The following is a 22938-nucleotide window of genomic DNA, read 5'->3' as shown; positions in this document are numbered from 1 at the left end:
ATGCTGGATCCAATTTGCTAGAATTTTGTTGAGAATTTTGGCATCTATGTTTATGAGAGATATTGGCCTGTAATTCTTTTTCTTGTATTGTTTTTATCTGGTTTTGAGATTGGGGTAATGCTGGTTTCGTATCAAGAGCTTGGGAGAGAAACCAGGATGGCGGCATGGGTTGAGCACCTAGCCTGCGGCCTGGCACGGCAATTTCAAGAATGCAACTAGGGGTCGGGGTGGACATCGTCCAGAGCCACAGGAGGGCTGGCTGACTGGGGTGCCCACAGCTAGTAGTGGGGGGAGGGCCACGGGGAAAATCAGAGGAGCCGTAAAAGCCTGAGGTGTGGAGACACGGGCGGAGGCGCGGGCGCGTGCGTGCGGGCAGGACGGGGCCAGGGAAGAGGGGGCGGCTGGCGGCCTGGCCAGAGTTCTCTAGCAGGAAGGAGATGAGGGCTCCGGATTGCGCTGAACCCCAGCTCCGGCTGCGCTGAGCCCCGGTTCCGGGCGAGGCCCTAGGAGGCTGGGCTCATGCTGGGGGAATCTGGGCTGTGGGGCGGAGATGCAGGGAGGCGGCGAGGGACGGAGCACCGGAGGCGCGCACAGGAGTGCGTGCAGAGGATGGTCTGTTGACTGTGCCGCTGGATTGCCCTGGTGGCGGGGAGACAGGGGCGCCGGACTGCGCTGAGCCCCAGTTCCGACTACACTGAAGCCCATTTCCGGGCGAGAATCTGGGAGTCCAGATTCATTGGGGGAGAGACTAGACTGTTTGGCGGCGGGCGAAACTCCAGGGCGCTTTTCTCTCAGAGGTGTTTGCAGGGAGTACAGAGGGACACTGAGACACAGGAACCTCATAGGGCAGGGCTGACGGGAAGCCAAGGCTGTAGGCTCCACCCTGAAACTCCGCCCCATCCAAGCTGAGCACAGAGGCTTTTACAATTTTGCAAGTCTAGTTGAATAAGGCAGTCTCCCGGCATAGACACAGCTGATCCTCACAGGCAATTGGACTGGAGGTCAAATCCTCCCAGTGTACCAACAACAATAAAGGCTTAACAACACCAGGACTTTGCGCTCAGCCCACAAAGGGGAGTATCAAGAGCGACCACCTAGGGAGATTGGGGAAGCTGAGCTATAGGGAGGCAGCCAAAAGGTGAAGACACCGAAGCAGGTCACGAATAGAAGGGATGAAGGAAAGTAAACTAATGGACAACACAGTGTTCAGAACCACATTTATAAGGTTACTTAAGAATCTTCTGGAGGACCAAGATGGCGGCATAGGGCAGACGCCTGATTGTTGCCTACCACAACAATTTTGAAACTACAACTGGAAAACAGAGCAGACACCATCCAGAACAATGGCCGGAGGAATTGCTAAGAAGGAATTGAAAGATGAGAGTTGGAATCGGGAAGACAAGGCCCCGCTGGGTCCCAGATCCAGGTGCGCTTGCCCGGCGACTGGTCGCCGCTGAAGCTGGATCCCGGGTCTGGGTGAGGCTGTGTGCCCCTGGGTCCGGGAGAGGCCACACACCCCGGGGTCCGGGTGTGGCTGGGTCCCGGGTCCGGGTGAGGCCGCGCACTCCCGGGTCCAGGCAAGGCCGTGCGCCCCTGGGTCCGAGCGCCCCGGGGTCCGGGTGAAGCTGGATCCCGGGTCTGGGTGAGGCCATGCGCCCCTGGATTCGGGTGAGGCCGCACGCCCCGGGTCCGGGCGAGGCCGCACGCCCCTGGGTCCAGGTGAAGCTGGGTCCCGGGTCCGGGTGAGGCCGTGCATCCCTGGGTCTGGGTGAGGCCGTGCCCCTGGGTCGGGGAGAGGCCACGCGCCCCTGGATCCGGGTGAGGCTGGGTCCCGGGTCCAGGTGAAGCTGGATCCCGGGTCCGGGTGAGGCCGTGCGCCCCTGGATCCGGGTGAGGCCGTGTCCCTGGGTCCAGGAGAGGCCACGCTCCCCTGGGTCCGGGTGAGGCCACGCGCCCCTGGGTCCGGGTGAGGCTGGATCCCGGGTCCGGGTGAGGCCACGCACCCCTGGGTCTGGGTGAGGCCATGCGCCCCTGGATCCGGGTGAGGCTGGGTCCCGGGTCTGGGTGAGGCCACGCGCCCCTGGGTCCAGGTGAGGCCACGCGCCCCTGAGTCCGGGTGAAGCCGTGCCCCTGGGTCCAGGCGAGACCAAACCAGAGGGAGTCGGACCTGCATTACCACCATTTGTCCACCATCCAGAGCTGAAAAGTCAGTGCCGACATGTGCACATAAGGAACTGGTGGACATTGAAATTGGGTCTCAAAAGAACTATTGGTCCAGAAAGAAACTCACTACAGACTGATTCATTTGCCTGTCAGCATAACTATTATTGCTCGTCTCACATTCGGTTCTTATAAGTGTATTTCTAGTAACACATGATCTCACTCATCTAGGGGAAATGATGAACAACATAGACTGATGAACAAGAACAGACCCAGAAACAAGGAGGCATCGATTGGACTGTCGGGCCTCAGAGGGTTGGTAGGGGAGGGTGGGGGTAAGGGGGAGAGATCAACCAAAGGACTTGTGTGCATGGATACAAGCCTAACCAATGGATAAGGACAACAGGGGGGTGGGGGCATCCATGGGGAGGGGTGGGGATGGGAATGGGGGGATGAGGACAAATATGTGACACCTTAATCAATAAAGAAATTAAAAATAAAATAAAATACAAAAAAAATAAAAAAAAAAAAAAGAGCTTGGAAGTGTTCCTTCCTCTTGAATTTTTTGCAATAGTCTGAGGAGGATAGGTTTTATTTCTTTGAATGCTTGGTAGAACTCCCCTGTGAAGCTGTCTGGTCCAGGGCTTTTGTTTGTTGTAAGTTTTTTTATTACTGCTTCAATTTCCTCCATAGTTATCGGCCTATTCAGATTTTTTTATTCTTCCTGATTGAGTTTTGGAAGGTTGTATTTTTCTAGGAATATGTCCATTTCTTCTAAGTTAACCAGTTTGTTGGAATACAGTTGCTCATAGTATTTTTTTACGATTCTTTGTATTTCTGTGGGTTCTGTTGTTATTTCACCTTTTTCATTTCTGATATTGTTTATTTGGGTCCTCTCTCTTTGCTTCTTGGTGATCCTGGCTAGAAGTTCATCAATCTTGTTTATCCTTTCAAAGAACCAGTTCTTAGTTTCATTGATCATTTGTAGTGTTTTTTGGTCTCTATGTCATTTATTTCCACTCTGATCTTTATTATTTTCTTCCTTCTGCTCACTCTGGGCTTTTCTTGTTGCTCTCTTTCTAATTCTTCAAGTTGCAGAGTTAGATGGTTTATTCCCTTTTTTTTTTTTTTTTTTTTTTTTTTTTTTTTTTTGAGGTAAGCCTGTAATGCTATGAACTTCCTTCTCAGGACTGCTTTCACTGACAAGTTTGAATTGTTGTGTTTTCATTAACATTTGTTAATGAAAGAGACCCATAGAGTTTGAATTGTTGGGTTTCATTAAAATTTGTTTCCAGGATGTTTTTAATTTTTTCTTTGATCTCTTGGGTCACGCAATCATTGTATAATAGCATGCTATTCAGCCTCCAAGTGTTTTGATTTTTTTCATTGTTTTTATTGTAGTTGATTTCTAATTTTTTGCCATTGTAATCTGAGAAGATGCCTGATACGATTTTAACCTTCTTGAATTTGGAGAGAGTTGATTTCTAATTTTTTGCCATTGTAATCTGAGAAGATGCCTGATACGATTTTAACCTTCTTGAATTTGGAGAGACTTTGCCTGTGTCCCATTATGTGGTCTATCCTTGAAAATGTCCCATGTGCACTTGAGAAGAATGTATATTCTCTAGCTTTGGGGTGGAATGTTCTGAAGATGTCAACTAAGTCTGTCTAATCCCATGAGTCATTTAGGATTGCTGTTTCTTTGCTGAATTTTTGTTTGGAGAATTTATCCAGTGTTGTCAGTGTGGTATTAAAGTCCCCTACTATGACTGTGTTGCTGTCAATCTCTCCCTTGATATCTTCCCGAAGTTTTTTTTTTTTTTTATGTATTTTGATGCTTCTGCATTGGGTGCATATATGTTTACCAGAGTTATATCCTCTTGTTGTATCAATCCCTTTAGGATTATGAAGTGGCCTTACTTGTCTCTTGTTATGGCCTTCACTTTGAAGTCTATTTTGTCAGATATAAGTATTGCTACCCCAGCTTTTATTTCATTTCCACTTGTCTGAAAGATATTTTTCCATCCCTTCACTTTCAGTCTGAGTGAGTCCCTTGTAGACAGCATATACATGGCTCATGTTTTATCCATTCAGTCACTCAATGTCTTTTGATTGAAGCATTTAAGTCCATTTACATTTAATGTTATTATTGATAAGTACTTTTTTGTAGCCATTTATATTCTTTATGCCTGTGTTCCTTCTTCCCTTTCTATTTCTTTTTACAACAGTTCCTTTAGCATTTCTTGAATTGCTGGCTTGGTAGTGATAATCTCCCTTAGCCTTTTTTTTTGTCTTAGAAGCTCCTGATTTCCCCTTCAATTTTGGTTGATATCCTTGCTGGATAGAGTATTCTTGGTTTTAGTCCCTGCTATGCATCACTTTATATACTTCATTCCATTCCCTTCTGGCCTGATGTGTTTCTGTTGAGAAAGCATTTGATAATCTGATGGTAGATCCTTTGTAGGTAACTCTCTGTCTCTCTCTCTCTGGCAGCCTTTAAGATTCTCTCCTTGTTAATGTTTGCCTTTGTAATTACAACATGTCTTGGTGTGGGTCTTTTTGGATTCATCTTGTTTGGGACTCTGTGCTTGTGTGACTCTTTCTTCTCCATCTCAGGGAAGTTTTTTGTCATGATTTCTTCAAATAATCCTTGCTGCTTATCTTGTCCTTCTGGCATCCCTATTATATGTATGTTACGTCATTTCATGTTGTCTCAAAATCCCTTAGGCTCTCGTCCTGCTTTTTAATTTTTTTCTCCAATTGCTGTTCAGATTGGGCTTGTTTCTGTACCTGATCTTCTAACTCACTAATTCGGTCCTCCACTTCTCCTAGTCTACTGTTGAAACTTTCCATGGTGTTGTTTTTTGTTTTTTTTTTAAATATATTTTATTGATTTTTTACAGAGAGGAAGAGAGAGAGATAGAGAGTTAGAAACATCGATGAGAGAGAAACATCGATCAGCTGCCTCTTGCACACCCCCTACTGGGGATGTACCCGCAACCAAGGTACATGCCCTTGACCGGAATCGAACCTGGGACCCTTGAGTCCGCAGGCCAACGCTCTATCCACTGAGCCAAACCGGTTAGGGCTCCATGGTGTTTTTGATTGTTAGCTATATCACTTTTCATTTCTTCCTGATTCTTGCATAGGTTGTTGATTTTCTCGTCTATCCGGTTTATGAACTAGATGACCATTACTCTGAATTCTTTTTCTGACATACTTCATGCCTCTTTTACATTTAGCTCCTTTCTTGTTGATTCCCCCTTTTCTTTCCTTTGGGGATTGTTTTGTTGTTGCCCCATTTTTGCTTTCACTAGAAGGTCCAAGCGCAGTGTTGCGGGGGCCTGAGCCACGTGCATGAGAACATCGTGCATCCCAAGCATCACTGAAGAGTTCAGGCACTGAGATGTGTGGCTGCCTTGGGTTGGCAGGGCCATGCACACTGAGAATCAGATTCCTCACATGCAAGCACCAAGAATCTATAGTCTCCACATGCACGCAGTGGGAATCAGACTCACCTGTGCTTGGTGCGGCTTCTCGCACGTGCCCATGATCAGCGTTACCATGCACACGTGCACCGTGAATAAGAGTCCCCGCTCACGTGCACCAAGAATCCAAGCCCTGCGTGTGTGCACTGAGAATCCACATCACTGGTGCTCGGTGCAGCCTTGCACATGCCCATTATCAGAGTCCCTGCCTGCGCACACCGAGAATCAAGAGTCCCTGTGCATGCATACGCTGACAATTAGAGTCACTGGTGCCAATGAGGCCTCTTCCGCTTGCCGAGAATCAGAGTCCCCATGTGCATGCACTGAGAATCTGAGTCACTGGCGCTCCCTGTGACCTCACGCATGTGCCAAGAATCAGAGTGGCAGGCCTGCTAGGGGACCGTGTTGCCACGGCTGCCCTGTGTCAGCGGGAGGCCCACTCACGCACTGTGGGTCACGCAGGCCCTGTGCCACTGCAGCGGGCCAGGGGAAGGGGGCTGCACTCTGACTCACAGGAATCTGCAGCTGGGATGGCTGGAGTCTCAGTGTCTGTGGGTCTGTAGCTGTTGTAGCAGGCCTTTGTCCAGAGAGGTTGTAGGGACCCAGTTTGCATCTGAGGCCAGTCTGAGTGGTGGTGAGGTTGGGTTTCTCTTCACAGCAATTCCGCCGTTCAAGATCTCATTATGATTTCATGTGTCCAGATAAAAAATGGGAACTCTTTTCCTTGAAGTCTAAGACACCCATTTGGAATCTCAGGGACATTTTTCAAATACTTCTCTTTCTTAACTATAAATATCAATGACCTTAAAAGAACAGAATTCAGATTTTTTTCCCCAACTATTTAAAATAGCCTGTGATTCTTTATAAGGTTAGGTACAAGAATTCTTCCTTTCTTGTATTTTCAAACATTATAGTTTGCCTCCTTTTCTTACAGATGCTGGCCTAGAAGTAAAAGTCAAAGACCCACCTAAAGGGATGATACCACCAGGAACTCAGCTGGTCAAACCAAAGACTGAACCTCAACCAAATAAGGTTAGGATAGGATGAAATCAGAATCTGAATCAGTCAGAGATTTATTAATTTTCTTCATTGATGCTGCAAAGTGGTCATCAAACATCTGATGTTTTATTTGACTTTAATATTTGTATTCTAAATACCCCTCAATAATTTTGAAGAGTTGTTCATGGTAATTCTACTAATTTCTAAATAGTATAACCTATACTTTTTGGCTTCTTTGTGTAAGACTTAAGTAATTTTTAGGCCTTGTGTACTTTCTGTTAATTGAAAATTTACAGCTAACTAAAAGTCTACTGCTCAGAAGTGTATAAAGTTTGCAAAGTTAAAATATCCTTGCTACTAAGAAAAATTAATTTTCTAACATTGAAAGTAAATAGAGGAATTTTTGTAAACTATTTATTAAAGAGAAAACATTGGTAAAGAATTTATATTATACTTTTCTAACAATAAAATAATAATCCCTTTCTTTTTTAATCATGTCTTCAAAATTTAGAGAGGAAAATATAAATATATTAATAATTTTCTAATTTTTTCAGTAATGTACACTTTAAAACTTTGGTTACAAATAAACCACTGTTATTTGCACAAGAAAAGCAGCTATAAATAATTTTAGAAGCTTTATTAGAATTAATAATACATTCAAATCTGTTTAATTTTATCTCTTACTACTTATGTGATCTCTAAACCATGATTTTCCCTGTCTATCTTTGCTTTTCTCAGGTTCGAAAATTTGTGGCCAAAGACAGTGCAGGGCTCCGTATCCGCAGTCACCCTTCCCTTCAGAGTGAGCAGATAGGCATAGTGAAAGTCAATGGAACTATCACTTTTATTGATGAGGTAATTTATAATGAAACACCTGGTAATTAATCTTGAACAGAAAGTTTTTTAATTTGTTTGCATAATAATAAGGTTACTAAATTTTCTGTTAGAATATCTTTTAACTAGTTTGGGTAGTGTTTGGAAAATTGTTTTTCAAAATGTGTTCATTGAGTTTTAAGCATTTCATTTATTTTTTCATCAATAAAAATAACAAATTATGTGTGTGTGTGTGTAAAGGGAGAAAGGGAGAGACAGAAACATCAATGATGAGAGAATCATTGACTGACTGACTGCCTCCTGCAAGTCCTTCACTGGGGATGGAGCCCAGAACCTAGGCATTTGCCCTAACTGGGAATCAAACTCTGACCTCCTGGTTCATAGATTGATGCTCAACCAATAAGCCACCCGGTCGGGCTAAAATTATATTTTTAAAATGAAAGGAACTCAGTTAACATAGGAGTCAGAGTCTGTACAAGCACTCACTGAAAATGCATACAGTTCATGTTGTTTATTTTTAAATGTGTTTATTGTATTTCTTTAACTTTGACAGTACATTTTTCTAATAAAATAACCAAATAACTTGTGATTATTAAAGTCTAAATTGGGGGGAAGGAAGACATGTTCTTTTGGGAAACATCTGGTTTTATGTTTCAAGTTTTTATTTTAAAGGGTAATATGTTTGTACTTTTACTCCTATGTGACATTGTTTTTACAGTCTCACCATATGAAATGTATTGCTTGGCATTCTATTGGTGCTTTTTTCCTTAAAGGCTCTCTCATACTTACCTTCTGCAAAACTAGATGCTTAATCTGCATGTCCACCATTATTTGCCTGTTTTGTAGCCTTTCAGCCTTTGCTAGCCTCATAGGAGTTACAGGAGGCCATGGCTTGTTTTTGATGCTTATTTCTCACAGATTCACAATGATGATGGTGTATGGCTGAGGCTGAATGATGAGACAATAAAGAAGTACGTTCCTAATATGAATGGTTACACTGAAGCCTGGTGTCTTTCTTTTAATCAACATCTTGGCAAGAGTCTTCTGGTCCCTATTGACGTAAGTAAAAGGTTATATTTAAAAGTGTTATAGGTGCACTTTGTCCTCATTACAGGACTTTTCTTTAATTAAGCTAATGAAGGCTTTTCAGTTCTGAGGTATACCACAACTAAATAACTTTTACTTTAAAAGTGTTTGAATTCTTGAGAGCTTCTGTGTAATAAAGGTGGAATTGGCAAGGCTGATGACCTTAATACTTAACTATGATCCCTCACAGGCAGAAAGTAATAAATGAAAACTGGGTCTACTGAGTTCTTTTCAAAGAGGTGGGGAATGAGAGTGGTTGCTTTTTTTTTTTTTAAGTTTCTTAGTCACACTACTGTTTGGAATGAATTCCACACTAAATTTATGAATTCAGTATTATTATATACATTAAAAAACATGTATAACATTTGTTTCTTATGTTGGCATTTCGTAATTAGTTTTCTGTGTTTTGTCTAAGTTTGAATGTTTCCTTCTTAGCTTATAATATTATTGTGTTAAGATAATCTGGACTTTTAGACTTGTGGTGTTCCAGTCTTCTCGTTGAACCTAGATCTTACTGTCTGAGAAAATTCATTGAACCTCTTTAATGAATTCATTAGAAAATTCACAAGATTGCTACATCACTAAATGTGATAGTAAAGCACAACCCTTTATAATCCTATCTAATAAAAGGGTAATATGCAAATTGACCATCACTCCAACACACAAGATGGCCACCACAAGATGGCCAGCAGGGGAGGGAAATTGTGGGTGATCAGGCCTTTAGGGGAGGGCAGTTAGGGGTGACCGAGCTGGCAGAGGAGGGAAGTTGGGAGTGACCAGGCCTACAGGGGAGGGTAGTTGGGGGGTACCAGGCCAGTAGTGGGAGGGCAGTTTGGGGGGACCCAGGCCTGCAGGGGAGGGCAGTTGGGGTGACTGGCTGGCAGAGGAGGGCAGTTGAGGGGGACTAGGCCAGTAGGGGAGGGCTGTTGGGGGGGACCCAGGCCTGCAGGGGAGGGTAGTTAGGGGCTACTAGGCTGGCAAGGGAGGGCAGTTAGGGGCGAACAGGCCAGCAGGGGAGGGCAGTTAGGGGCGACCAGGCTTGTAGAGATGGCAGTTGGGAGGGACAAGGCCTGCAGGGAAGGGCAGTTGGGATCCACCAGGCCTATAGGGAGGGCAGTTGAGAGGAACAAGGCCTGTTGGGGGGGGACCAGGCCGGTAGGGGAGGGCAGTTAGGGGTGACCAGGCCGGCAGGGGAGGGCAGTTAGGGGCAGTCAGCACAGCAGGGGAGCAGTTAGGCATTGATCAGGCTGGCAGGGGAGTTGTTAGGGGGTGATCACGCTGGCAGGTAGAAGCAGTTAGGGGCAATCAGGCAGGCAGGCAGGCAGGCAAGCGGTTGGGAGCCAGAAGTCCTGGATTGTGAGAGGGATGTCTGACTGCCCGTTTAGGCCTGATCCTAGTGAGATCGGGCCTAAATGGGCAGGGCAGTCAGGCATCCCTCGAGGGGTCCCAGTTTAGAGATGGTGCAGGCTGGGCTGAGGGACACACACACCCTGTGTACGAATTTTGTGCACCGGGCCTCTATTTAAATATAAAAGTATGATTTTCTTCCTTTTCATCACAATTAAATGTATGTATTCCTTATGACACTGCAAATACATAGCACTATTAAAATTTTATTTTTTAAAAACCTTAACATTTTAAACAGATAAATTTCTTACAAATCAATGTATAAAGTTAGTGTGATATCAAACCATTCAATATATTGTTTGTTTTTCTTCTTGGTAGTCCAGAGTAATGTTCTCCAAAGGGGCAGTTAGTTATACATGATGAGTCTTTGGGAAAGAAAATATGAGAACTTCTACTTATATTTATTGATCTAATTTTTTTATATTATTTTATTTATGCTTTATAATTGTACAGTGAGGAGAGATATATCTGAATATATTTTTACTAATAGATCTGTTATTTTAAAAAAGCTTGGAGTGTGTTGGCCTCCTGTTTTACTGAGGTTAAGCTAAAAAATGACAAATCTGTAATTAAAATATAAAATTTTAAATAAATGAGATCTTAAATTTTCTACTGATTCGTATCTGCAGGTAAAAATGAGAAGGATTTTGATCCTCATGAAAAGAGGTACTTCTCTGAAAGAGAAATAAGAGTTCTTTATCATCTATGGCTAATAAGTTGGCTTTAAATTGTTTGAAATAATTTTTCCGTTATAGTAACCAAATATTTCTTAGGATTATGAAAATTATATTTTAAATGAAATAACTGTAACTACCATTTTATTTCTTCTTTTAAAATTTTCACCAATTTAGATTTTTGTGTATTTAAGCCCCTAATAAGGCATTATCTTTACTACCTCCCCCATCCAAAATTGTTTTCCTAATTCCTTTGCTTGTTCATTTGAAGAGATGCTTTTGAGAGAGGAAGGCAGTCATAGGTAAAACAAGAGAATCAACAGGAGAAAGGAAGAGCAAGGAGTGCTGTGTGTTGAAGTTCTAAATGCCATGGTTCATTTTGGCACATTGGTGTTCTGTTATTTGACAATTTGAAACCCCATCTAATAGTGGACAGTATTCTTGAGGCCAGAGAGAGAAGGGCAGTAACAAAGGTAAGAAAGAAAGCTAAATGGAGTGAGCCATACAGATACTTGTGGGTTTTCACTGGAACGTGAATGAGAAGGTTGTCACTGATTTACTTTAAAAATTTTTGATGCAAAATATTAGGGATAGAATTTAAAATGAAGTAAGTGGCTTTGGAATTTTTCTGGTTTTTATGTTTAAGAATGACATGAGTTCTATTTTCATGTAAATAATTCAGAGTGTTTAGTATCACTAAGAAGGATGAGATTTTTCTGGTTCCTTTATTTTAAAGATGGTAGCAACTTGAGATTTTTGTAAATTAAAGACACCCATAGGAAAGGGGTAAATTAAAGATGTACATAAGAAATCTGAAGACCAAAAAAGAAGGAGAAAATGTAATTAAGGCCATATTTGGAGAGGTGTTTCTGTGAAGGAGGAGGGGGTGTGTGTGGCAGTAGATACGTTTTTAGGGATGGAGGGAAGACGGGGTGAGGTAGAAGGCAGATGCCATGATACTTCATAAACTAGAAGAGAGCAAGCTATCAGTTGGGATAGAAACAAATGAGTTACATTAAAGGATTCAGAAATGTCATAAAATTTTGGAATAATGTTTGTTAGAAATAGAAGAGGGGTCTGACATAAAAACTACTTGTTTGGGGATTATTGGGCCACTAAGGACCCAGTGAGACCACTGAATGGATCCATTCTGGATGACCTTCCTCCTACATAGCCCTAAGTGTCCAGAATTAAAAGAACCAAGAAAGCAAATTCCAGCACTAACTGGAATTATCCAGAGTCTTGTGAAAGAAAAATAGGGTTGAAGAGGAATTTCAGATGGTGATGGAGGAGCAGTTGAAATCACCAGCTGGGATCTGGCCTAAGTGGTAAATGTGAACAGACAAATGGGGGGCCCAGTGGACTTGGAGGACTTAGTACAATCCCCGAACAACAAAGTGAGTGCACTTTAGTTAAAGAGTTGGAAGGATATAGGCAGTTTGTGTCTTAAAGTAGAATATTTTAATTTGACTTAATAGAACATTTTATTGAATAGATGGCCTGTTAATGTGGCCAGCCAAGGTAGCTGAAGTTCAGTGAAAAGTGAAAGTCATTGAAACTGCTTTAGTATAAGAACTAACAGGCAAGGCAGCTGGATGATCATTCACATTGACAGGAAGACACACATGTGATGGCAGCACTGTGACCTGCAAGGTTTAAACCTACGAGACCGCTGTACCGATTTTTCGGTAATTTCCTTATCTGCCGCTATACCACTGTACCTAATTTTCGGTACTTTGCCTAGTATGTGAAAAAAAATGCATCACAAACTAAAAATAACCAACCAATCGTGGTCAAACCTCATGGTTAGCCATTGCAAATGTCTTCCCCCATGTGTTTGAATTGCTCAGGAGCCCACGTATAGGGGACAGTTAGGTTCAGGGCCTCAGGTCTGGTAGGGTTAAGATAAAAGTGAGTTTGGTTACCATTACATACAGTATAAAGTTATGGGGCAAATGGAAATAGTTGAATATTGGATCAAGAAAAAACATACAGCAGTTTTGGTGTAAAAATAAGAGAACAGGTAGATTACATAAGGGTTTTGTTTTTGTGTGGTGACTCAAGATGACAGGATCCAGAGTAGCAAAATAAACTGGTCTAGGGCTCCAAACGGATCTTATCTAATAAAAGAGTAATATGCAAATTAGCCATCACTCTGCCACACCCACAAGCCACACCCACAAGCCAATCAGGAGCAAGTATGCAAATTAACCCAACCAAGATAGCTGCAGCCACAGAGGGAGCAGGAGGGAGGCTTGGGTTTCCCCGGCAATGGAGGAAGCCAAGCTTTCCACACACCCTGGCCGGCTGAGGCCTCCACTCCAGGCTACAAAGTTTCAATTATAGAAGATAAATAAATCCCAACAGAAATGGCGACAGCCATGGAGCTGGAGAGAGTAGGAGGCTAGGGTTGCCCCCAGCGGTGGAGGAAGCCAAGCTTCAGCAGCCCTGGCCTGCTTTGACCTCCGCTTAAGGCTACAAAGTTTCAATTATAGAAGACAAATAAGTCCCAACACAAATGGCTGCCACCATGGAGTAAGCAGAAGGCTTGGCTCCGCTCTAGGCTACTAAGTTTCAATTGTAGAAGATAAATAAATCCCAGATACCAGGGCCTCCACTTGGGTCGCCGGGGGTGTGTGGCTGGCCTGCAAACCAGCACAGGCCCCTTACCCAGGCTGCCCCATGCCCCAAGGGAACCCCCACCCTGATCCGGGACACCCTTCAGGGCAAACCAGCTGGCCCCCACCCATGCACCAGGCCTCTATCCCATCTAATAAAAGAGTAATATGCAAATTGACCATCACTCCAACACACAAGATGGCTGCCCCCATGTGGTCAAATATCCTGCCCCCATGTGGACATAAGATGGCCGCCACAAGATGGCCAGCAGGGGAGGGCAGTTGGGAGGGACCAGGCCTGCAAGGGAGGGCAGTTGTGGGTGATCAAACCTGCAGGGGAGGGCAGTTAGAGGTGACCAGGCCAGCAGAGGAGGGAAGTTGGGGGCAAACAGGCTGGCAGGGGAGCAGTTAGGCATCAATCAGGCTGGCAGGGGAGTGGTAAGGGGGTGATCAGGCTGGCAGGCAGAAGCAGTTAGGGGCAATCAGGAAGGCAGGCAGGCGAGCAATTGGGAGCCAACAGTCCTGGATTGTGAGAGGGATGTCCAACTGCCCATTTAGACCCGATCCCGGTGGGTGGGCCTAAACGGGCAGTCAGACATCCCTTGAGGGGTCCCAGATTGGAGAGGATGCAGGCTGGGCTGAGGGACAACCCCCCCCCCATGCACGAATTTCATGCACCGGGCCTCTAGTCTAATATAAAGTTACATCAATGCAGGTGTTAGATGAGGACCAACACAGAGTCAGAACCTGGCATCAGTAAAGACAGGCTACTTTTCCAGGGTTTTGTTGTAGGGAATGGGGCAGGCTCTTATACAGTCAGTAAGTTTTTAATGAGTACCTTACTCTGCAAGGCTAAACGTGATAAGGCACAGAGGGAATAATGATATTTGCACAGAGGAAATAACAGCTCCATCTCACCCACTAAAGCAGTGGTCAGCAAACTCATTAGTCAACAGAGCCAAATAGCAACAGTACAACGATTGAAATTTCTTTTGAGAGGCGAAAACTGACTTCTGCGCATGGGCCACAAAGCTTTAATTGCACTATACGTGTGCGCCCGCATGTGGTATTTTGTGAAAGAGCCACACTCAACGGGCCAAAGAGCCGCATGTGGCTCGAGAGCTTCAGTTTGCCGACCACTGCCCTAAAGGAACTAATATAGCCAAATAAATGCATCTTGTTACTTCTCCCTTTGCATCTCAAAACATTTACTACTAGGAAAGCACTTTACACTCTTCTTCCTTTTTACTTTAGGCCATCCTATCTAATAAAGAGGGAATATGCTAATTAACCATCACTCGGCCACAAAGATGGCTACACCCACAGCTGAGGCCAAGTTCCCATAAGGAGCCTTAACAAGCAATCAGGAGGGACCTGAGGCTACGCCCTCCCCCACCCCCGTGGGGTTGACAGGGAACCTCAGGCCGTGTCCCCCACCTGGCAGGGCTTGACAGGGGACCTCAGGCCATGCCCCACACCTGGCAGGGCTTGACAGGAGACCTCAGGCCATGCCCCACACCTGGCAGGGCTTGACAGGGGACCTCAAGGTGCGCTTTCCATCCTGGTGCTGGGCTAGGGAACCTCAATCCCCCCACCAGGTGAGGCTTGACAGGGGACCTCAGGTCGTACTCCCCACCCAGCGGGGCTTGACAGGGGACCTCAAGGTGCACCCCCAGTGCTGGTTCGGGGGAACTCAGGCCGCACTCCCCGCCCAGTGGGGCTTTTTGGGGGACCTGAGGCTGCACTCCCCTGCCGGTGGGGCTTGACAGGGAACCTGAGGGTGTTCCCCCCTCCCAGTGCCAGGCCAGGGGACCTGAGGCTGCACCCCCCCCAACCCCGCCTGACGGGGCTTGACGGGGGACCTCAGGCCATGCCCCCTACCCAGCAGGGCTTGACAGGGGATCTCAGGCTGTGTCCCACACCTGGCAGGGCTTGACAGGGGACCTCAAGGCACGCCCCCCCGCCCCAGTCTGGGCTGGGGGACCTCAGGCCACGCCCCCCATTCTGGCACCGGGCCAGGGGACCTGAGGCTACATCCCCTGCCCGGCGGGGCTTGACAAGGGTGGGACTGGCCGGGTCTGTATCTAGCCCAATGCGGGGGGAGGGGGCCAGCCAGGTCTGGGTCTCACGTGATTTTGAGGCGCATGTGGGTGGGCGTGGACTTGACTCTGGGTTCCGTGGTATGCCCCAGACTCTGACAGAAGGAAGGTTTTCATATACATTTTACTAATTTTCTTTCATCTCTGACACTTCTATTATAGAGACAGGGCAAATAGCAATATTAATTCCTCTAATTAATCCCCTTTTAATGTGCATGAATTTCATGCACCAGGCCACTAGTTTGTGAATAAGTCAACTATAATTCTGGCTTATAATTTCAAAACACTGATAAATTAAAAAATGAAGGACCAATGTCACTAACTTAAGATGCAAAAATAGAGAAAAGTTTCCCTTAGCAATCTTTACATCTCCCCTTCAACCTGTTCTAGTTTGAAAATTTTTGCATTTACTTCAATATTAGTATCTTTTTTGGGTCCTGACTCAAACAAACTGTTGGGAAGAGTTTGGATAAGGATTGGAAATTAATTAATTTTATATTTTTTTATTGGTTTTTTACAGAGAGGAAGGGAGAGTGATAGAGAGTCAGAAACATTGATGAGAGAGAAACATCGATCAGCTGCCTCCTGCACACCTCCTACTGGGAATGTTCCCGCAACCAAGGTACATGCCCTTGACCAGAATGGAATCTGGGACCTTTCAGTCCACAGGCCAACGCTCTATCCACTGAGCCAAACGGGTTTGGGCAGGATTGGAAATTTAAATAGTACTTAAATACTGGATGAGCTACGTTGTTTTTAAAAAAAGATGAACATAGTCATATTTAGAATAAGTTTTAAAGTTGTTTTTTTTTTGCACTGTCTTGTTTATTTACTTACATAACTTTTCTTTTCATTGTAGATATGTACTTTAGCTAAATTTTAGCCACCTAGAAAGTTCTATTTAAACATCATTACTTTACTAAGAAACAGTGGCATCTTAACTTAGTTCAAATGGGACTTTAAAGTGTTAGCACGTTATGTTCTAATTTAGAGATTAAATAGCATTAGACATTTGTATTATAACTGTGTATTTTAAAAATATGTTTAAGTAATGGGAAAAATAGGGATAAACATGAAGGATGCAGATTTTTTTCTGTGAGGTGCTCATGGTCTTCTAGAACTTATTGCCCTTTTAGACCACTGTGTTCAGTTTTATGTCCTGCAGTCTTTGTTTATGTTGTTTCATTTGTCCAGAATGCTTTTGCTCCCATTTATTTCCCCTAACCTTTCAAATATTTTCCTGTTGACAGGGATAAAAGTTTCCCTTGACCTTTTTCTTCCCTGTAATTCCCAATAATTCTGTAGCTATTTATTAATTGTTCATTCAACAAATATTTATTGGGTCCTAATTATGTGCCAAACACTAAACTGAGAAGTAGGTGTTGGGTGGAGAGGCAGAGGAGAGGAATACAAAATAAATAAGATGTAGTACAGTTCTTGTTCTTGAGGTACTCGCTATATGGTGTGATAGACGTATCATATTCAATAATTAAGTTGCATTTTGGTAAGTTTTAAAATGGCTTCACTTAGGAGGACATTTGAAGAGGTCTTGAAGAAAAGTTGCCAGGAAAAAGAGAAGGAATTTCTAGACATAGACTTGAATTCCAAATTTATGGAGGTATACTATGTTTGGGAACTGGTAGTTTATATGAATGAAGCAATGAATTGGGGATGGAAAGCATATAAGTACTGGGAAAATTAGGTTTCTCTCTCCCTTCTCAGGTAGCACTTTGTCTGTACTCGTAAAAGGAGAAAAGGCTTACTTCTCTTCCTAACTATCCATAATGTTGTTTGTTTTCTTTTTTCTTGCCTTGAGCCCATTTATATTGATATACCTTTTATTTCTGTTAAGGACTCACAAGGGTCCCTTCTTACTCATATTTGTTTCTTCCCAGTGTTAAGTATTACATTTTGCTCATGGAAGGCTTTCAATGTTTGTTGAATACTAAATTTGAATTCTTGGTATTTGGTATGATCGTACTGTTTTAAAGAATTCCTAACATATATACTCTTTATCTTAATTCTCTCACTTAATTCTGTGTGACTCCGTGATGTTAAGTATTTTAACATTCTCATTTTTTTATGACAAAATGTAGCTCCTCTCCCAAGATCACAAGTAGAAAGTAAATATGAATATTCAAATATGAACAAGGACCGTGATATATGTTGAGGGTGACACGGATGAGTTTGAAAAGGGAAATTAAAATTGTGAACATTTGGAAACTACAAAGTGTAAACTAGTAGAATGTTTCATCAGGGAAAATGTAATTAGAAAGAAGAGAGAATTAGTTAAGTAAATGACATGGGAGATATTTGACTGCCTAGGACTTGAACTTAAATTTTTTGGAAAACCATTTTACTTATAGGATAAGGAGATATTTAGTGATTTGAAACTTAGAGGCACAATTCTGTGGATACTTTGTCAAAAATGAAGTATCGCAACATTATGAAGCAAGTTGAATGGTAGAGAAAGTTTATATCAAGGAAAGTAGATGGTACCTCATTAGAAGTGTTCTAAGATATCTTTATAAAGTCCATATTATCTGAATTCTTGCAGAAGCAACACTAGTCTCTCAACATCTCCATGCATTTATACAAATCACTTCTTACCTACCTAGGCCAAATGGGGTTCAAATATGGAAAGTAGGTTGATTTTTTTTCCAAAATTGGGGGCCCTGAAGATTTGAAGGAGAAATGAAGGAAAAATACTCTCTTAGAGTATTACCCAGGGTAATTGGTAAAATTAGAAAATGTTTCTTGCATTTTATGTTCAGTTTCATGCTTTTGGGATACCTACTGGTGTCTGATAGTCACAGATTCAGCATACACCAAGTTTCTTGGTTTGTTTTGTTAATAGATCTGTGTGTATGTGTATGCATAACCTGTTTTTCAATTTTAGTAAATTATAAATATTTACTTAATGTAGCATTAGTAAATGTGCTGTCTTTGATGATTATTTATTATCGTGGGTTTTTTGTTTGTTTGTTTGTTTGTTTGTTTTGCATGATCATTTGACATGTTTGGTCATATATTTTCACCATGGAAATTTTTCTCTTATTTGATCTCTTCCACGCCTTGAAAGATTATCAGCTTAGAGTTGCGATTTGGTACTCATTAATTTACTTAGGTTTTTAATATGCTTTCCTTTTCTTCACGCACCTCTTTTTGCCTTTAAAATAGTCTTTGAGAATAAAATTATTTAAATTTTTTTTTGTGTGTGTCTGTGTGTGTGTGTGTGTGTATACACATACATACATATATACTAAACTTTCCTAAATATTCAAAAAAACACTTTGCAAGTACATTTTATTTTTAAACTCCAGCTTCCTGATGGGTAAATTTTTTATTTCTGATAAATGCAATTTTGTCAGGTCACTACATTTTGAAAATAACCTTAATAATCTTATAGTAAACCAGTACAGACTAAGAACTTTCTATAAATGCAGAATAAAGGCCAAAAAGTGTGAAATTTGAATCCACACATAATTAACCTGTATAAAATAGAATTTTATTCACAATATATAACTGTTATTAGCAGTTACATCACATTGACATATCCTTGTACATGTTAGCTCATGTGCTCAGACTTAGAAAATACTTAAATTTGCACTTTGAAATTAGAAAAAGGTGCAAGCTTGAAATATTGTCAGTAGCCACATTGCTTCTTTATAACTAACTTAATTGGCATTGCTTTTCGTTGTTTTAATACTAAAAGAAAAAATTAAGCTAAAAAATGCTTTAAAAACTCTTGATATTGTTTTGTCAAAGATCTGCAACACCATTCCCTGTGAAAGAGAAAAACCATTGAGCAAACATTACACAAATTCTTATATAGTACATGGATGAGTCAGTAAGGGCATTTCAACCCCCCCACTCTCCCCGCCAAAAAAAAAACAACAAAAAACAAACAAGCATCATTTCAAAATGCTTTGCAACATGCTTCCAGTTCACCTGAAGAGAAAGGACCCTATCCTCTATCCATTTTTAAATGTGGAAGGGGGTTTGGTTGGGGGTTTTTGTTTTTGTTTTATATTTATTTGTAGGTATATTATTAGAAACTCGTTTTTCTGGCTTTCATGTGTCTTATATTTATGAATTAGCACATATGTCTCTATATAGGTGTGTGTCTGTGTCTGTCTATACACATATATATATGAGGAAATTACAGAACTAGAGCATATTAAATAAAATCTTGTTATCTAAAATGGTTTATAATTGGTTGGGAATTATATTCTTTCTTTTGTGTTGCAGTCTTGGATGATGACAGCTTTTATTAACATTTTGAATGTACTCATTTTCTCCAAAATAATCATTTATCACAGTATTTACTAGTACATAAGCAGTAAAATTGTGTAATTACCACTCACTAGAAAGATTTTAATTTCAGATCAGATAAATACAATAGAATGATATATCTATGTAAAATGCATATAATTTACATTTTCTTTATGAATTTGTGAAAATATTTCTTCTGGGACTATGCTGCTTTAACAAAATATTTTTAGACTTTAACATAGTGATTAAATGATCTGTGTATTTCCTAAACAGAAATGGAGAAAACATGGCCTTTTGATAAAAGATTCAGATTGTGTGTTTTTCTCTATGCTTGCTTAACAAATTTACTAACAGCTTTCAATAACATTTCCAACTGATTTTTTGCATTTATAGAAGACAGAAAAATTACTTAAGGTTTTTTCCTAATTTACTTTTTTGGGGTGTACTTTAAAAAGTGATAACTAGTTCACATATACTACATGCCATTATTATTCGTAGTAACAGTTGCGCTATCTATGCAATCTGTATTCACATTTTCTTTATAAAACTGCACTGTTTTCTGTCATGAAACAAATCTGATTATTTTGGAACAGATAATGTCATCAGATAAGGGGTTTTAAGGTTTCCTTCTTGCATTTATGGTGTTAAGCTTTCAGTCAATTTTAGTAAATGGCATGACACACTATATCCATGGAGAGCTTTTGACAAAACTTATTTATCAGAATTTCCTTGATGTGTGGTTTACTCAGGTGGCTTCAGTTTCCCTTCAATAAAATAATATTTCAGTGCTGGTGCTAGAGTACAGAACAATGTTGTTACTGTGAACTCATCTTCTGCAGCTGATATCCTGTTCCCTTTCTTTGTTGATATTTTTCTTTCTTAAACTTTGTTGCTCAGAATATCTTTAATGCTAGCCAAGGAGTCAGGGATTTGGACGTATTTTCATGGACTTCCAAAGCTTTTTCCCCCCAGGTGAGTTAACTGTAAGGAACAATCATACATTATTCAAGTATTTCAGCATGTATAACAAATTTACATGGATATCCTTTGAAGTGTTGGCTTAAAATTAATAATTTTTTTAACCAAAAAAGACGTATACAAAGTGCTGCAGTTGAGTTTCCCCTGTAATCTTTCCCCTCTACTTCTCCCAAAGACTATTATTAGTTTAAGTTAAACTTTTACATGACTTCAAATTCACTGTGTTTAATTTTATGACTAGCTTCTCCCACAAAAAAGTCTAGCTTTTTCAGAACTAGCTTATCTAGATGGGAGAGACTTGATCCTATGGCTCTTCTATTTTTTCCTATTCTTTCACAATGCCTTTTTGAATGTTTATCTGAGAATGGGGAGGGACTACAAATCATATTCTGGTGCCAGGTGTTACTTTACTGTGCTGAATTGAACATGTACTTTAGGCTTTTGCTTGAGAGTAAAAAGCACAGTTCTGACTTTATGTCTGTCAGTTCTTTTTATACTGTTGAATATTAAAAAGTTGGATGCCCTGACCGGTTTGGCTCAGTGGATAGAGCGTCAGCCTGCGGACTGAATGGTCCTGGGTTCGATTCCAGTCAAGGGCATGTACCTTGGTTGCGGGCACATCCCCAGTGGGGGGTGTGCAGAAGGCAACTGATCGATGTTTCTCTCTCATCGATGTTTCTAGCTCTCTGTCCCTCTCCCTTCCTCTCTGTAAAAAATAAATAAAATATATTTTTAAAAAAGTTGGATAGACTTTGTTTTACATTTATTAATATAGCTTATTTAATTATTCAATAAATATTTTAATAAAATTTCTCATATATTACCTTTCAGTGAATAACTTGCAAGTATTATTAGTTTTTGCCAACACACCTCTCAGTGTTACCCTGAATAATCAAAAGTTGGAAATACTATTACAATAAAATGCTCCAGATGTATCATTAAATACCAATGAGATTATTTTTTCTCTAAATCTATTAATATTTGCTTGTGATTTTTTATCTTATACTATGTAATTTTTTAACCTCAGTTGTAATAAGGACTTGCCTTTATCCAACTTTGAAATAGCATGATGTATTTACTAAAATTGATTACCATCAACAAAACGTTTTTAAATGTTTACTGAAATCCTTGTGAGTGTAGTAGCACAATTTAAACTTTAGACCCTACTCTCAATTCGTGAGTGCTCTTCGTATTAATATTGAAGTGTTTGCAGGTATACATGCATGCATATATAAAATGGATATTTTAAGCTTATTTTAGATTATTAATCTAGTCTGAATTTTTCAAGTAAAATTCTCATTTCCATTAAATTGCCAATATATAGCTAAAAATTTTAGGATAAGTAAAGTATGCTAATTATAGTAAATGTAAATAAACATTGTCTATAGTGCATATTTGTATAACTACAAAGTAATGATTATTAATCACCACAATGATATGGGCAAAATATTATGTGAAGGTTGCTAGTTGCTCTAAAAGTTTCCCTGCCCAAACATACTGAATTAAAGCCACAAGTACACAGAATTATTGAATCTACATTTTTTTTTAATCTCAGGATTTTATTTTTTTATTTTCTACTATATAATGAACATATTTATATACCTCCTATTATGAGACTATTTATAGTGATAGAGCTATTTAATAATATTTTATCTTGTATAATATGTTACTATTTATTTTATTCTAACATTACTAAATATTCTTTAAAAAGTTGATTTTTTAATCCTCATCTGAGGATATGTTTATTGATTTAGAAAGAGAGGAGGAGGAGGTGAAAGTAGAGGAGGAAGAGGAGGAGAGAGAAAGAAAGGAAAGCATAGATGTGAGAGAAACATTGATCAGTTGCCTCCCATACAAGCCCAGACCAGAGACCAAACCCGAAACCCCAACCTAGGTATGTGCCCTGACTAGGAATCAAACCTGCAACTTTTTGGTGTATGGTGTGATGCTCCAACAAAATGAGCCACGCAGCCAGGGCTACTAATTATTAATTTTAACTTCATGTTTGAGTAAGTGTCTCATTATGATCATCTTTTACTGACTTTCTATATAGAGCAATTTGTAGAGTGTATATTACTGAATTTAAGATTGTAGTTTAAATCTGTTTTAAAGGAGTAATGATGCAAATGGAAGAATTCTTGGTGTGGAACTTTGATTTACATTTAGTTGGAAGAACAAAAAATATGGGAAGGTTGTTATTCCTCTTCATTGCATTTACATAAGAAACAATTCCATCACAACAGAGTTAACAGAAAATTTAGGGCATGTTCTTTTCATTGTAGAAATGACTCTCATATCCAAATGCATTATATTTATGTAA

General features: G+C 41.0%; 1 protein-coding gene across 6 annotated transcripts in view; it reads left to right on the top strand.

Annotated features, from left to right (window-relative positions):
- MYCBP2 (MYC binding protein 2) overlaps positions 1-22938 on the top strand; it is a 310827-nt gene that overhangs the window by 208930 nt on the left and 78959 nt on the right. For all 6 annotated transcript variants that reach the window (XM_054719873.1, XM_054719875.1, XM_054719871.1 and 3 more), the window contains 3 exons: positions 6583-6680; positions 7386-7502; positions 8400-8540. In XM_054719873.1, coding sequence (XP_054575848.1) covers positions 6583-6680; positions 7386-7502; positions 8400-8540 — 356 coding nt within the window. The remainder of the gene's footprint in view (positions 1-6582; positions 6681-7385; positions 7503-8399; positions 8541-22938) is intronic.

This window comes from Eptesicus fuscus, chromosome 8, assembly GCF_027574615.1.
Source record: "Eptesicus fuscus isolate TK198812 chromosome 8, DD_ASM_mEF_20220401, whole genome shotgun sequence".
NCBI lineage: Eukaryota > Metazoa > Chordata > Mammalia > Chiroptera > Vespertilionidae > Eptesicus > Eptesicus fuscus.
Note: the sequence above shows the minus strand (reverse complement) of the source record. Positions and strands in the feature narration are given on the sequence as shown.